This window comes from Theropithecus gelada, chromosome 10, assembly GCF_003255815.1.
Source record: "Theropithecus gelada isolate Dixy chromosome 10, Tgel_1.0, whole genome shotgun sequence".
NCBI lineage: Eukaryota > Metazoa > Chordata > Mammalia > Primates > Cercopithecidae > Theropithecus > Theropithecus gelada.
Window position 1 is genome coordinate 12,316,992 of NC_037678.1, and position 16,393 is coordinate 12,333,384.

The 16,393-nt window shown below is 57.3% G+C and overlaps 1 protein-coding gene across 4 annotated transcripts in view; it reads left to right on the top strand.

Annotated features, from left to right (window-relative positions):
* The window catches only part of TMEM184B (transmembrane protein 184B), a 55,707-nt gene extending 41,587 nt beyond the window's left edge, over positions 1–14,120 (top strand). For 3 of the 4 annotated variants that reach the window (XM_025398078.1, XM_025398077.1, XM_025398076.1), the window contains 6 exons: positions 2,871–2,961; positions 3,455–3,530; positions 6,759–6,850; positions 8,039–8,208; positions 8,656–8,850; positions 11,700–14,120. In XM_025398078.1, coding sequence (XP_025253863.1) covers positions 2,871–2,961; positions 3,455–3,530; positions 6,759–6,850; positions 8,039–8,208; positions 8,656–8,850; positions 11,700–11,941 — 866 coding nt within the window. In that variant the 3' untranslated portion in view covers positions 11,942–14,120. Of the gene's footprint in view, positions 1–2,870; positions 2,962–3,454; positions 3,531–6,758; positions 6,851–8,038; positions 8,209–8,655; positions 8,851–10,751; positions 10,773–11,699 lie in introns of all 4 variants that reach the window. The other variant, XM_025398075.1, reaches the window with a different exon arrangement.
* The last annotated feature ends 2,273 nt before the right edge of the window (positions 14,121–16,393 follow it).

Sequence of the window (16,393 nt, forward strand, 5' to 3'; positions counted from 1 at the left end):
GCCGGGCACGGTGGCTCACACCTGTAATCCCAGCGCTTTGGGAGGCTGAGGTGGGCAGATCACCTGAGGTCGGAAGTTCGAGACCACCCTGGCCAACATGGTGAAACCCTGTCTCTACTAAAAATACAAAATTAGCTGCGTGTGGTGGCGCATGCCTGTAATCCCAGTTACTTGGGAGGCTGAGGCAGGAGAATCGCTTGAACCCTGGAGGTGGAGGTTGCAGTGAGCCAAGGTCGCGCCACTGCACTCCAGCCTGGGCAACAGAGCGAGACTCTGTCTCAAAAAAATAAAAAACAAAACCCAGACAAACAAAAAAGAAAATACAACTGTCATGATATAGCTGGACCCGGCTTAGAATGGACACTGTCATTGTGCTTGGCCTTGTGAGGTTTTGAACAGAGGTTACTGACAGGTTGATACCACATTTGGCTTAATGCCCACCCCTTTCCCTTCGCTCCGTAGTTCTTGCTAGTGAAGAGTCATCTGGAGATTGGTGGAGACTCGTCTGTCCTGAGACATCCTGAGCTGCCTCCAGCACAGGCAGGCAGTACACACGGCCCTCAGCCCTGTCCAGGGGCTCCTGGCCCTGCAGGCAGCACATAGACAGTAATGGTCGTGACAGCCAACACCCAGCACAGCGCGCCCCGGACACGCTTCTGAGCACTTTGGTGCTCACGCTTCACAGCCACCTGCCAAGTTGGTGCTCCTGTGATCCCCTTTGATAGATGAGGAAACTGAACCCAAAGAGGCTCACACACATCGCATACCTCTGCTGTATGTATGTGAAGGGCAAAGGGACAGTCACAACAAGGCGTAGTCAGTGCTGGGGGACAGACATATAGGGAGGAGCTTCAGTCATGGTTTTATCTGTATTCTACTTACCATGGCTGTGCAAATAATTACTACTAAAACACACTAGTGTAAAATAACCATCTGTTTCTTCATGGATATTATATGTGGATGTCACCTGGAGATGGGAGCGCTTAATGGGTTAGGGCAACCGTGAGTCGTGTGAAATGCCGCAAATATGTTCCTTTCCAAATTGCTGAAGGCCAACTTTGCCTAAAAAGCATCACCAGGGCTTTCCATGCCCCAGTTCAGTCAGTGAAACAGTTGTGGTGTGCCCCGTGTGTGCCACCAGTGGCGCCTGTGTCCTGAGGAAAGAGAGGAGGAGACAGTCATTATGACACAGGGTGGGAAGCGCTGGGAAGTGTCTGCAAATCAGGTTCCATGGGTAGGAGGGCACTCAATTCCACGATGGTCACCGGGGACTTGTCACACTGGGTGCTGTCCAGCGGGGGTTAATGGATCCTGAGAGCACAGCGGGAAGGGCTCTGGAGCCTCTGGGATCTGGGAGTGCAGAAGCACCGAAGGGTAGAGAACCTGCTCTGGGGAGAAGCGCAGCATTAGTGCTGCTCGGGAGTGGCAGGAGCATGGGCAGGGACCAGGTCACCCATTGAAAGACCAAGTGCCAAGCTGGGCAGCACCAGGGAGCCTTAAAGGACTTTATGCTGCAGGGGCTGGCGGGATGGGATGAGAAGGAGCCCTCTGGCTGCAGGGCCACTGTGGCTCCCTCGACCTGTTCCCCTCACCCTGTTCTGCCCCTCCCCTTGGCTTTGTGCCTTTGCTGGATGCCCATCCTCATTCCCATGTCCTCGCTCTGGCTCTTCCTCTTGCGTTCGTTCCTTTTGGGTACCCTCTGCTGCACCCCTCTTCCTCTTCTCCATGCTCTCCTCCATCCTGGTATATCCATTTGCCTCTAGCACCCTGCAGGCAGCAGCCTTCATTTTGCTGACCCAGCAGAAACCCGCTGACCAGGAGACCCGTTACAGCGTGTTGCTGTATTTATAGCATCCACATTTACAGCAGACGTGCTGTGCCATCACGCCCTGTGGCAAATTTTGGGTCTTTGTGGAGATGTTGAGCCGAGTCCCAATTTAGAATGAGCAGCCTAAGCTTCCCGAGGTTTCTGCACTGTGTTCTGTGCTGCTTGTGTGCTTTGTTGTAGCTCATAGTGCTGTGTGTATTCCGGATACCGCTACAGGTTGTTGACTGGATGAAGGTTCTGCGCTCTCATTCCTGCTTGCAGTTTCTCCCAAGATTTTCATAGAGACTGTTTTGTTGTTATCTTATAAAATTGTGATCTGTAACACACAAGTATGTAAGACAAATATTTACTTATAAATACATTAGAGATGAGGTCTCGCTATGTTGCCCAGGCTGGAGTGCAGTGGCCATTCAGAGGTGCGATCCCACTCTGGAGTTGCACTTGCTCTGTTTCCAGCCTGGGCTGGTTCACCCCTCCTTAGGCAACTTGGTGATCCCCCACTCCCAGGAGATCACCATACTACTACCAGTCTCGGTGCAGACACCAGATCAACATAGCACACTACAGCCCAGAACGCCCAGACTCAAGCCGTCCTCCTGCCTCAGCAGTAGCTGGGACCACAGGCACGTGCCACTGCGCCTGGAAAAACTAATAAAGCCAATACCACTTCCCCCCAGGGTCAACACTGCCAGCCCTCCCAAACCTCCTGAGTGCCCACCCTTATCTCAGCCTTCTCCGGCCTCCCCACATAACCCTGAACTCACGGCAGTCCCTTCTTTGCTTCCCTTTGTAGTATTACGCCAGTGTAGGGGTGCATCCCTGGGTAAGATAATTTAGGTGTGCTGGGATTTGAACTTAGGAGCGGTAGGTCAGCTGTGTGCGTTCTTGACAGGCTCCTTTTGCACAACCTTATGTCCCCCAGGCTCCTCCCTGTTGCCACGCATGGCTGTGGCTCTTTCACCTCCATTGCCGTTTAGAATCCCAGCATCTGTGGACCCATTCTGCTGATTTGACTGGTTTCCCCTGGACACTGTTTTCGCAGCCTTGGTCATCTATAATTTCCTGAGCCTGTGCTATGAGTACCTAGGAGGAGAAAGTTCCATCATGTCGGAGATCAGAGGAAAACCCATTGAGTGAGTATGGAGTCTTCCTGGAGCCCTAAACCACCCCGTTTCCTGGGCCTTGTGTACCTGGAGCTGTCCTGGCACCAGCTGGACACAGACCATCTCTGCCCGTGACCTTGACCTGCTGTGCATCGCCACATTTCCTGAGCCATTCATTCTTCTTGGCGTTTAGGAGGGCCTCTGCGGCTCATTCTCTCTCTCTCTCTTCCTGTCTCAGTCTTCGTGCTTTCCTGTCTGTTTCTGCCTCCTGCAGTTTTTACATTCAGAGCTTTCCAAGTTGGTTTGTCACCTCAGGGCCAGTGCAGCCCTGTGTCCCTCCGCCTATGTCACATGCAGATGCCCTGCCATACCTCTCCCTGTGCTTGGCCTCGGGTTCAAAGTCTGCCCGGGATGTGTGCCCCAGCTCCTCTGGGTGGATGGGAGGGCGGCCTTCCCCACCCCACCGTTCCTAAGTCCTGGCTCTTCACTCACTGCTGCTGCCTCCCATGCTTGTCTCCTCCAGGTCCAGCTGTGTGTATGGCACCTGCTGCCTCTGGGGAAAGACTTACTCCATCGGGTTTCTGCGGTTCTGCAAGCAGGTGTGTGCCCCCAGCAGCTGCCTAGGTCAGGAGGAGCAGGGTGGGGACTGGGAAACCCTGCCCTGGGCTGCCCTGGGCCCCACCTGAAGAGGTTCCCTTTCCTATGAGGCCCCCCAGGCCCCCAGCACCCAGCCCCCGAAGCTGATAGGCGGGCACCACATTAGCAGGGTGTGCTTGGAGGGGCAGCGACCGGCATCCTGGGAGTGTCTGCTGCACTGTGGGCAAGAGCTGAGCCCAGACTCTTGCTCGTGTGACCAAGTCTTGGTGTGTGTGAGAATCAGAAGTGGTGCATGGGGATTCTAGAACCTCCATTTGAAAACTTCTCATCAGCTGCAGCTAGGGGGCAGGAGGGTTTTGGCATTAAAGACACACGCTAGAACAGGCCTGTGCCATCTCTCCCTGCATTTCCTGGTTGGCAGTCCAGCCGCTCTAGCTTCCTGGGCTGACCTCCGTGTGGTCTAGAGTAACCTGGGCGGAGGCAGTGTGGTGGGGTCACTCAGTGTGTGGGCCTGGGTGTCTGACCATCCAAGCCTGATTTCCAGCTTTTCTTCTGACTGTGTGACCTTGGATAATTGGCTCACCCTCTCTGAGCTTTAGTTTCCTCCACTGTAAAATGAGTGTAATGATACTCCTCTCGAGAGATGGTTGTGAGGATCAGATGAGGTCATGGATGTAGAGCTTTCAGCCCGGCGTGGCGGAGCCCACGGCCTCCTGTTCAGGGAGGCAGAGTCGGAGGGGATCACGCCCAGTCTTCATGACCTCGTCTCCTCTGGGGCTCTGTAGGGGCTCTGTCATGTCAGCCTCTCCAGCTTCACCAAGAGTAGTCACGAAAGGATACGAAACCCACAGCCAAGTCACTGTGGCTTGGGCAGGGAGGGCAGGGCCTGCTGCTCCCTTCTGTGCAGGGCCCAGGCCACAAGGCGGGCACACCCACAAAGCCTCTGCCTGGCCATGCCAAGTCTCCAGTTCTGCTTCCAGACCTTCCTTCCTTAGCATGTTCCTAAATTCAGAATCTCACCACCGGACCTGCAGGGAAAGAGTTAAAACTATCCTGGGTTCAGGGTGGGGCATTGAGAGCCATTGTTTACCAGTTGGTGCAGCCACCCAGGTTCCGGCCAGCTGTGACTCACCGCCTTGTTTGACGATTATATTGTCTACAAAGTTTTGATTTCATGATTGTTAGCTAGGGTGGCCTTGTTAGAAATGATTCCCCAGCCCTGTGGGCTCAGATGTTCTGCTCTTGTTCTTGGCCGTGGCAGGGAGAGATACAAGAAGTAAGAGAACAAAAGAGGCCTCTTCCTTTCTTTACCAAGGCGAGAGAGCACACCCCACAGCTTTGTCCTGGGGGCACAGAGACAGGCCTTTGACTCCTCAGGGCCAGCGCTCAATATCCAGGTCTTCTGGAGAGATTCCCTGCTTAAAGCAGAGATTCCCGATCACCACTCACTGCCCTAGCCCGCAGGAGAAGCTCTGGAATGGAGCCCTGGAACCTGACACGTGTCTAAAACTCCCTGGGGGGTTCTGATGTCCAGCCCAGCCTGGGAACTGCTGACTGGTCCAGGGTATGGTGAGGTGATGATTCTGGGGCCTACTGGCCTGGGCTCTGCTTCTGCTGCTTCAGCTTCTCTGTGCCTCAGTTTCCTCATCTGTACCATGAGGATAATGATAGCACCCACGTCAGGGGGCTGTCATGAGTACTAGGTGAACTGACCCAGGGAAGCACCAGCCTGCTGCCAGGCTCATAACTAGAATTCACTCATACTGCCGCTCTTCCCTTTTCCCAGGCTCATAACTAGAATTCACGCAAACTGCCGCTCTTCCCTTTTCCCCAGAAGGTGCCAGTCCCACTTCTTCTAGGCGGGATGACAGGGCCAGGGACATTCTTTGGGGCTTTCTGAGGGTGAGACTACACGTCTGCCCCATCACACACGCCTCTCCGTATGGCAGCCCCATGGTGCGGGCTGCCTGGGGCTCCCCTGCAAGCCTGGCTCAGATCCCCGGTTGGGGCAGGAGCTGCAGGTTCCACAGGTCACTGTTCCTGCTCCAGGCTCCTCGTCCTTTTTGCAGCTACACTAGCTGAGCCTTTTGGATTGGATTTAACCACCCCCCAGCTCCTCAGGAGGGGCCTTAGGGCTTAGGTTTATTTGCTTTCAAGATAATGGTGATACTAGTGATGTTATGGGCACCACGGGTCCTCCCGTAGGGAATCGGGAAAACCTGGCTGAGGAATTCTTTCCGTGGCTCAGCCAACTAGCAGGCGCCGTTAGTGCATGCACAGAGGCGGGACACTCCCGAGAAGACACTGCGCTTCCTGGCTGTGCCACCCTGCAGCAGTGGCCCTGTGGTGTGGGGAGTCACTACGTCCTTTTCACCAGGGAGTCTGTGCTCAGAGGCCAAGTGACTGCCCAAGCTGTCCCCAGAGTTCAAACTCAGATTTCGAGACTGTGGAGCCCACGTGCTCTGGGGCTACATTTCCTGAGTCACCTCCATCCCCAGAGTGACCTGTGCTCACCAGAAACCCTGGACCCAGACCCAGAGAGTGGGGCCAGGAACCGGACAGGGGGTGGACCTGGAGGATGGGAGGAGGCCCTCACCTGTGCCGGCTCCGCGGTGGCTGGTTCCTTGAGCGGGGCCCCAGCCTTGCTCCAGGCACCAAGGTCTCTAGGACCTGGCCCTGTCCATTTCCTCAGCCATCTCTCCAGTGCGCAGCCCCTTGCACTTGTCCACCCTCTACCTTGGGGCCTTGGTGCAAGCTGCCCCCTCTGCCTGTCGAACCTTTCGTCTCCGGCACCCTCCTGATGGTCCTGGCTCGAGAAGCTTCCTTGTGTGCATCTCCTGTCCCCCACCTCCATCATACCCTGCCACACTGTTCCTTCCTTCCTCCACATGCTCATCTCACACACGGCATTGCGTGGGCTGCATCTCCTATATGTTCTGCCCTCTGCCCCATGCAGACAGCAGTCCCCTGGGAGCAGGACACAGCCATCCCCCCATCCCCCCCATCTCCTCTATCCTTCCATCCCCTCCATCCCTCCGTCCCCTCCATCCCTTCGTCCCTCCAACCCCTCCGTCCCTCCATCCCTCCGTCCCCTCCGTCCCCTCCGTCCTCTCCGTCCCCTTCGTCCTCTCTGTCCCTCCATCCGGCACAGTTCTGGCTGCCAGAAGCAGAGCTTGCTTCATGCCTTCTGCGCTCCTCCTCCACACTCAACCTCCTTTTCCCCCCGACAGGCCACCCTGCAGTTCTGTGTGGTGAAGCCACTCATGGCGGTCAGCACTGTGGTCCTCCAGGCCTTCGGCAAGTACCGGGATGGGGACTTTGAGTAAGCAGCGGGTGCTCCCCGGGGTGTGTGGGAGGAGTGTTGGCACAGGCTGGTGCCTTGGCTCAGGGAAGGGGGCGGCCAGAGTGGCCGCACAGCCGTGACCTTCCTGGGTGCCTGGTGCTCACAGCCCCCTGAAGTCCGAGCCCAGCAGTGGACACCCTTGCAGTTGGCCCCACTGCCGGCCCAGGAGTGAACCATTGGCAGCAGTCACATTCACGTCCAGGCTGCAGAGTGGTACCGCGAAGGGATGGGCCACAAAGGGACAGTGACCACTGCTGAGGCAGGGAGCGAGAGGGTCAGAGCCCCAAGAGGTCGGCTCAAGTCCACAGGTACATAAGCCCCTGCTGTGTAAATTGACCACACGCATTTCATTCTGGGCTTAGTGAAAATGACCATGTGGCTGGGCACGGTGCCTCACGCCTGTAATCCCAGCACTTTGGGAGGCCAGTGCTGGTGGATCACCTGAGGTCAGGAGTTCAAGACCAGCCTGGCCAACATGGTGAAACCCCATCACTACTAAAATTACAAAAAATTAACCGGGCATGGTGACGGGTGCCTGTAATCCCAGCTACTCGGGAGGCTGAGGCAGGAGAATCACTTGAACCCAGGAGCCAGAGGTTGTGGTGAGCCGAGATCACGCCATTGCACTCCAGCTTGGGTGACAAGAACAAAACTCCGTCTCTCAAAAAAAATAAAATAAAATAAAAGTGACCATGTGTCTAGCCCTGTGCTTTGAAGCACTTGGCACACACTGTCTGTGAACTGCACAACAGCCCTACCAGGGCAGGTGAGCAAAGGGAGGTCCGGGGGATGCAGCCAACCAAGTGAAAAGGCAGCAGAGCTAAGCAGCGTCACCCACTTTGACGCCTGTTATCTGCCTGTCAGGCTATGGCCTCCAGCTCAGCCCTGGCTTCCACACTGGTGTCCGGCGTTAGGAGTGTGGGCACCAGGGCATAGACAAGTCCATGAGTCACGCAGAGACAGCAGAGCTGGTCTGGCCTGCAGACACACCCCGTACACCCCCACCCCTGTCTGTCGCTTTGATCACCCCCTCTGACCCCTTCAGTGGCTCTTTGAGCTCTGCTGGACATGTGGGGCTAAGAGCCATGGGGACTGTGTGGTGCAGTCGAGGAGAGCCCCTTCCCTCCAAGGGTCTGTCCCAGCCAGAAAATGCTCCCCGTCCTGCAGCGTCACCAGCGGCTACCTGTACGTGACCATCATCTACAACATCTCCGTCAGCCTGGCCCTCTACGCCCTCTTCCTCTTCTACTTTGCCACCCGGGAGCTGCTCAGCCCCTACAGCCCCGTCCTCAAGTTCTTCATGGTCAAGTCTGTCATCTTTCTCTCCTTCTGGCAAGGTGAGCCCCCTCCCAGCGCCTCGAGGCTGCCCATGCTGCCCTGTCCTCTGTGCTTCCTGCTGCCCCTTCTGCTTATGGTCCCTGGTGCCCGTGGGGCCTGTTCAGAGGGGCCTCAGCCCACTGGGCACTTGCTGGGGGTGAAATCTGAGCCCTCAAGGGCCTTTCCCAGGGGATGGGGGAGATTTGTTGGGGCCACTACATGGATGGGAGGGCCTAGGAGACCCTGCGAAATCGCTGACATCTCAGTTTTGGTGGCTGGCAAAGAGCTGGGAGAGCGGGGTTTCCGGAGGCTGTGGCCTTGTGTCGCTACTCCTGCCCTACAGGAGCAGCTGTGGCCCTGCTTACATCCTTACTGGGGCGTGTGGGTAGCTGAGTGGGGCATTGTGGAAGATGGGGGACCAGGAAGGGGACCAGTCTGGGTCCAGACACCCATGCCTCCTCATCCAGGCATGCTCCTGGCCATCCTGGAGAAGTGTGGGGCCATCCCCAAAATCCACTCGGCCCGCGTGTCGGTGGGCGAGGGCACTGTGGCTGCTGGCTACCAGGACTTCATCATCTGTGTGGAGATGTTCTTTGCAGCCCTGGCCCTGCGGCACGCCTTCACCTACAAGGTCTATGCTGACAAGAGACTGGACGCACAAGGTATGAGCCAGGGTCCTAGGTGACCCCCACTGGGAGAAGCAGGGAGCCCCAAACATCCCAGGGCCCTCCCACTTCCCAGCATCCTACAGGTGCGGCTGGGTCAGGACATGGGATCCCGACTCTATGTGCAGAAATGGGGCCACAGAGGTCGGGGAAGAGCAGGTGCCACCAGCACTACGGATTCGGTCCTGGAAGCTCAGGCCACCTGTCTCTTGCAGCAGGTCCAAGTGTGGAGACCCAGGGATGATACAGACAGAGACTGTAATGAATAGACAAATTCCCTCGGGCTTCTTTTTTTTTTTTTTTTTTTGAGACAGAGTCTCGCTCTGTCGCCCAGGCTGGAGTGCAGTGGCGCGATCTCGGCTCACTGCAAGCTCCGCCTCTCCCTCGGGCTTCTGACACCCAACACTGTGGTTACCATTTTGTCCTGTAATTCCCTCATCTCATATACTATGTTTTAAAAAAAGAATACTTCTGAGAAACAGACTCGGATGGTAATAGGTTTTAACAGCTTTCTTTTACACCTGCGAATCTTCCTCCTTGCTAGAACGGTGGTAAGTGGCCCCAGTTGTACTGGAAAATGCCCTGGAGAGCTTTTGAAAGGGCTGATACCAGCCCCACCCTCGGAGATGCCGCTGTAATGGGTCTGGGCTGGCAGGCTGTGTGCTCTGAGAGTTCTGTGCTTTAAGCACTCCCAGGGTGATGTGAATGTGCTGCTGCCGAGACGCTCCAGTGGGCCGGAAGGGCTGCCTCTGGCCGCTGGGCAAAGGGGCTTGTCCTTGGAGGATGGGGAAGAGGAGGCTGGGAAGGCCTGAGAATGACTGAGCCAGTGAAGGGGCAGGAGGAACTGGGGAGAGGGGAGCCTCCTTCTCTGACACATCTACCCAGGAGCCTGGCTGCTGCCAGCTATCTGCCTGAGTGGCTGGAGGCAAGAAACCCACTTCCCCAGGGCCTACCTGCAGGCCCACACAGGCTCCGTGGTGGGTAGTGTGAGTGTAGAACTGTCTACCTGCAGCGGGGCTCCCCTTCCTTCCCATCCCCCTTCCTCTGTGCCTTCCCTGGTCGGGGAAGACCTACTCTATGGCCCAAAGAGCAGGCGCACAAAGGCCAGGGCTTGCCAGCTGATGGCCCAGTTGGAAGGACCTAGCAAACACCCATCCAGCATTGAGGGCGATGTCCCTTAGACCTGGTCTGGCATACCCTGTGCCCGTAGGAACATTGTCCTGGGGCCTGGGGCCTGGGGCCACCCCAAGGGGCAAGGGGGGGCACGGCAAAGAACCATTCCTGCCCCATTGGGTCTCTGCCACCCAGCCTGAGCTGTCCCTCCACACACTGCCCCTAGACATACCCGCATCCGGCCAGGGAAGCCGCTTGCCCTTCTCTGCCTCTGCACTGGTCCTGAGCCCCCTGCTACCCTCTAACCCAGGCCCAGACCCTTAGCCCTCAGGATAGGCTTGGGTGCAGAGCTGGCTCAGCTGTGCGATCGTAACCCCTCCCTCCGAGCCTCCATGTCCTGGTCTGGGAAGTGTTGTGAGGTTTGTAAAATATGAGGTGCAGATGTGGCCCCAGGCTAGCCTGGGAAGAAGTGGGGATGGGACGTCCTGACCTAGACGTGGAGGCGGAACTCAGCCGCCAGGCGGATGTTTCCTGTTGGCGTGAACACCAGGGGAGGAGTCATCCCTAGGTGGATATCCCCCCTGCCAAGCCCCAGGAGGCACCTGGAGCTTCCTGGGTGCGCTATGGGGGCCGGGGGGGGGGGCAGGGTGTGTGGTGTGTCGTGCTGGTGGGCCTCGGTGGTGGGCACACATTGTTCACTCAGCTGTCTCTTGTCTTCTCTATTTCTTCGGCTTCTCTCCCCACCCCCCTTGCCCTGCTTTTGCCCGGGGTTTGGCCGTGGGCAGTGCCAACATACGGCCCTTACGGTAGGTCCCGCTCTTGGTCTGCATGTCTGTCCTGCACGTCAGTTCTGGTCACTGTCACTGGCATGCCTCTCTCTGTAGCTCCTCTGTGTTCTCATCTCCTCCCCACTGGCACCCCTGGGTGGGAATGCCCAGAGCACCTGCCAAGGGCCACCCTCTGTAGAGCTTGCCTGCTTCCGTCCTGGTCTCTCGTTCTGGAATATGCCCCGCCCTCTTCTGGGGTCACCGTGCTCTTCATGGGATATCGGGGCATTTCACGATGTTTCCAAGAGTTCACAAGCTGAGTCAGGAATCCTGGGTTCTGGAGTTAGGCTTGCCTCTTACATCCAGGTTTTGTTTCCTGGGCTGCTTTTCCCCTCTGAGCCTGCGAGGACCAGACGATTGATTAGAGGAGATGAGGAGGAAGCCCTCTTAGAGGGAGCCAGTGAGTCGCATCTGCTGCCCTGGGGGTGCAGGCCAGCCTGGTCCTGATGGGGCCAGCCCCTGGCACACTCTCCAGAGTGGAGGGAGCACAGCACTTCCCCAGGTGGTGGGGGACGCGTCTGGCGCCTGTGGAACAGGGCACCCCGGCTTCCAGGCCCTCTGGCCCCACATGCCCCGACTTCAGTCGGTTGAGCCTGCCCTGGCCTCTCTGGGGCATTCCAGGCTCACTGCCCATAGCTCGCCAGTCTCTAGCCTCGGTCCCTCCCCCAGCCGGCCTGGCTCCAGTGGGGGGTTACATCTGCTCCTCTTCACAGTTGAGCCTCCCCTTGGGGCTCCTCAGCCAAAGGAGTCCATTTTTTCCTGCCCCTTTTCATATCCTGGACCCCATTCTCTGTCCCAGAAGGGGTGGTGGAAGGGCACAGCTTTGGGCTAGGGGAGTCTGTCCCAGGATCACAGGCAGGGGCTGAGCAGCCTCCTCACCCGCCCCTCCCGCCCCCTGCCCGGCAGGCCGCTGCGCCCCCATGAAGAGCATCTCCAGCAGCCTCAAGGAGACCATGAGCCCGCACGACATCGTGCAGGACGCCATCCACAACTTCTCACCCGCCTACCAGCAGTACACGCAGCACTCCACCCTGGAGCCTGGGCCCGCCTGGCGTGGTGGCGCCCATGGCCTCTCCCGCTCCCACAGCCTCAGTGGCGCCCGCGACAACGAGAAGACTCTCCTGCTCAGCTCTGATGATGAGTTCTAGGTGCGGGCTGTGGTGGCAGAAGTGCTGGCGCCGTAGCCATGGTCAGGCTGTGCCCCACCTCCAGCCACACCACCAGGCCAGGAGGCAGCTGGCACAGCACTCACGCCGCCATTTATTTATTGGACCAGAAACACTCACATGTCACTTCCAGAGGAACCGGGGACAGCCAGGCTCGCCCATGGGCCTTCAGGAATATTTATACACGGCCCAGCCTGCACTGCCCGGGCGAGGGCAGAGGACACTGGGAGCAAGGCTCATGCCCCTGCTGCCCATCCTGTGCTGGGGGCATGCTGGGACCAGCCGCGCCCAGGCCCCAATGCTTGTGTGTGGACCAGCGGCTGCAGCCTTCTAGCCCCTTCTCCCTGCGAGACTCTCAGGCTGAGGTCGGCAAGCCGTGGCCCCCACACACACCGTGCAATACCCTGTCTGACCTGGGCTCTTCCCGCCTGCATCCCTCCCTTGTCCACCTTTGTCCAGTGCTAGATTCACCTCACCCCGGGCAGGAGCGGGGATGTGGGCACTCTGTGGTCCTCCCCTCCTGACCTCCCTGGCATGCTGCAAGGATCAGAGCCAGACACCAGGAGTCACAGGCCCCACCCAGAAAGGGCATTCAGGGGCCTCTGGGCACCACTTCTGTTGAAGCAGGGGCTTCTGGCCCCTGGGTGTCCCCGCCCGTCATGGCCACACCTCTGCCTGCCTCATGCCCCTTCCCCCTGGCCTACCAAGGACAGCCCACAGCCCGCACTGCCGGCTCACCTGGGTCCTTCCTCGATAGCTTTGGGCAGAGCCCTTGCTTCCTGGCTGCTCCAGGGTTCAGGGGCTCCCAGCCCTCCCTCCCAGGCTGATGCTGGGTCCTCTCTCTCTCTGGGGCTTCTCCCTCCCATTTCAGGGGAAAGGTCTGAGTCTCCATGTTTCAGACCAGCTTCCGGGGGAAGGCAGTCTGGCAGGGAGGCTGGGAGGGGTGGCCACACAGTGGGGAGCTGAGAGGTGGGGGAATGGTCCCAGACTCCTCTCGGGGCCCCCATCTACACAGGGCCTGGTGTTCTGCCCCATCCGGCCCCTGGCCCATCTCTTCTGTGCCTTAGTCACATATGAAAGCGCCCCTCTCTGGCTCCCTGTCTGTCCCACATGCTCCCTGGGGCTCTTCGTTCAGCTGCTGGCGCTCACAGGATCCTGCAGTGCTGGGCCCAGAGCCCTCAGACAGGCCTCAGGAGTGTTCAGGACCACCAAGCCCCTCCTCTCCCCCTCCACACCTCTAGACCTGGGGCCTCCGGAGCCGGAGCCCCCAGCAGGCTGGGCTTATACCAGCTCCTGACTTAGGAAGAGCCTCGTGTCACAACACATGTCCCTACAGGCAAAGTGTCCTGGCATCTAAAACCCAGATTATCCCTGGGTTTGGGCTGCAGTCGCCTCGAGAAGCTGGTAGGGTAAGGGAGAGGGACCCTGCCGGTGTTCACTGGGGATTCTTTCTTTTGGTCCTTCCTGGAATGAACAGGTTCCCTCCCTGCCACCTGTGAGGAGAGTCGGGGCCTGGCTGTCTTCCTGGCCTCCTTCCCTCCCTTGTGGCAGAGGCCTGCATGTGGGTGCCCGAGGCCAGCTCTCCCCCTCCGTCTTGGGGGGCCTGACCCGGGAAGGTGGGTGCAGACACAGGCTGAGGACCAGCCCTGGCCCTGCCCCTGCCGTCTGCTTTCACCAAGCTGTCTCCGACGTAGCTTCCCTTCTCCCTCCAGGCCAAAGTGTGCTGCTGACTCCCACTCCCTTGGTCATCACCTGCCCCAGCGTTGCTGTTTGCGTGGAGGGTGGGGGTGGGGGTGGGGGGAGCTCAGTGGCAGGGAATCAGCGGTCCCTGGGGTCATGGGGATGGGAACACGTGCCCAACCGCTCCATCCCCTCCTCCTCCTTAGGATGCATAACCTACCTTGTCTTTTTTTTTTTTTTTTTTAATTTTCTTTCCAGATAGAGTAGCTCTTTGTACATAAAGAATACTTGAAAAATTAATTGTATGATGTATGAGAAGACAGAGTCTCCTAGTTTTGTATCTTGTTGTATGACTGCCATGAGTTCCACCAGAAAGCCACTCTATTTTGGTCTCTGTGACATTTTAAATGCGTGACAGAAGTGAGCAAATAAAGTGAGGAAGAATATATATATGAGATAATATAGATTGTATTGAAATCTCTGCATGTGGGTGAGGTTTTTCCTTCCTCCTCCCTGCCCCGTGTTGGGTTTGGAGTGGGTGTAGTGGCTGTGGGCAGGGGCGGCTTAGGAAACCCTCTCCTTCCTGTGTGTAACCTTTAAGTGATGGGGGTTCAGATTGACCGGGACCAAGGTCAAGGCCCAGGCCCCCCTCGGACAAAGGGTCTCCCCAGCCCCCAGGAAGCTCCTACCCCAGGACAGACAGCCGGGCTGCAGGTGGTCAATGCTCCTTCCCTGTTTGGTCAACCAGGTCGATGGGGCCCACATGCTGGCAGCCCCGCTCCTGCAGGCTTCTCCCAGGATTTCCTGGGATCCCCTTTCCAGACAAGCTTCCTGCATCTCTGGGCCCATCCTCCACCCTGGGACCCTGGGGCAGGGGGCCTCTGGCCGTGGGCACAGTGCCTGGCCTCTCTGGTACCGCATGCCTTCTCAGGGCCTGGCTTGCTGCTGACGGGAGCACTCAGGAATGCAGCGTGGGTGGGGGAATTCCCGCCAGCCTCCCGAGGCGGGTCCTGCGTCCTCCCGCAGCTTCCTGCTGCCCTTCCCGCAGGACTGAACTCAGTATTTCAGGGTCATGGTCTTGGCAGGGAAAGCACCGAGCCCCAACCTAAAAAGGGGAGAAAGCCCCGTGGACGTGGGCGACCTATGCGATTTGGCCCTTTCCAGGACTCAAATCCTGCACCTTTGCCCAGCTGGTGCCTTACCCCACCGGCCCCATACCCAGCCCCACAGTTGACCTCACCTCAGTCTGTGCCACTGTACATGTGTGTTCTGAGTGTTAAAACTTGCAGCCCGGCCAGGCGCGGTGGCTCAAGCCTGTAATCCCAGCACTTTGGGAGGCCGAGACGGGCGGATCACGAGGTCAGGAGATCGAGACCATCCTGGCTAACACGGTGAAACTCTGTCTCTACTAAAAAATACGAAAAACTAGCCGGGCAAAGTGGTGGGCGCCTGTAGTCCCAGCTACTCGGGAGGCTGAGGCGGGAGAATGGCGTAAACCTGGGAGGTGGAGCTTGCAGTGAGCTGAGATCCGGCCACTGCACTCCAGCCTGGGCGACAGAGCGAGACTCCCTCTCAAAAAAAAAACAAAAACAAAAAACAAAAAAACCTGTAGCACAGGGTCCCCAGGGTTTTTCACGCCTCATGCCCCATAGCATGTTCATTTTACAGATGGGGAAACTGAGGCTGTGAGAAATCAAATAAGTACCAAAGATCCCACAGCTAAGAACAGACACCTAGATTCAAACCCCAGTTGCCATGACCCACAGACCACAGTACACTCCACTAGCTCCTTCAGGGTGCCTCAGAAGGGCTGGCAGATTGGGTTGAAATTAGTGAGTTTGAGGCCTAGGACAAGACACAGGGTTATGGTTTAGGTCTGCAGACGGGCTGGGAAAGCCACTCTGCCTCCGTGGGCCTTCTGAAACATAGGGAAGATTGTTTCTACTTGGCTGTAGAAAATCAGACCTCAGTGTGAAAGTGCTGGAAAAATGACTCCGAAATCTGGGTTTTTTCCTCTCTGGGTGGGAGTGTCTGTTCACTAAAGGGATGCCCGGGAATTTAACCCTAAATTTCTTTTGAGACAGGGTCTCTGTCACCTAGATTGTGCAGTGGTACAATCATAGCTCACTGCAGCCTTGAACTCCTGGGCTCAACCACACCACTATAGCTAATTTTTTTTTTTTTTTTTTGAGATGGAGTCTCGCTCTGTCACCCAGGCTGGAGTGCAGTGGCGCGATCTCAGCTCACTGCAACCTCCGCTTCCTGGGTTTAAGCAATTCTGCTGTCTCAACCTCCCGAGTAGCCGGGACTACAGACGTGCACCACCACACTCGAGTGTTTTTTTTTTTTTTGTATGTTTAGTAGAGATGGGGTTTCACCATGTTGGTCAGGCTGGTCTTGAACTCCTAACCTCAAATGATCCACCCACCTCGGCCTCCCAGAGTGCTGGGATTATAGGTGTGAGCCACCGTGCCCAGCCTGTTTTCTTATTTTTAAATTTCTTGTAGAGATGGGGGTCTTGCTATGTTGCCCAGACTGGTCTCAAACTCCTGGCCTCAAGTGATCCTCCCACCCCAGCCTCTCCAGTAGCTGGAACAATAGGCATGTGTACCACCATACGTGGCTAATTATTTTTTATTTGTTGTAGAGATGGCGTCTCAACTGTGTTGCCCGGGTTCATCTTGGACTCCTAGTCTCAAATGATCCTCTTGCTTCAGCCTCCCAAAGTGCTGGGATTACAGGTGTGAGCCACCA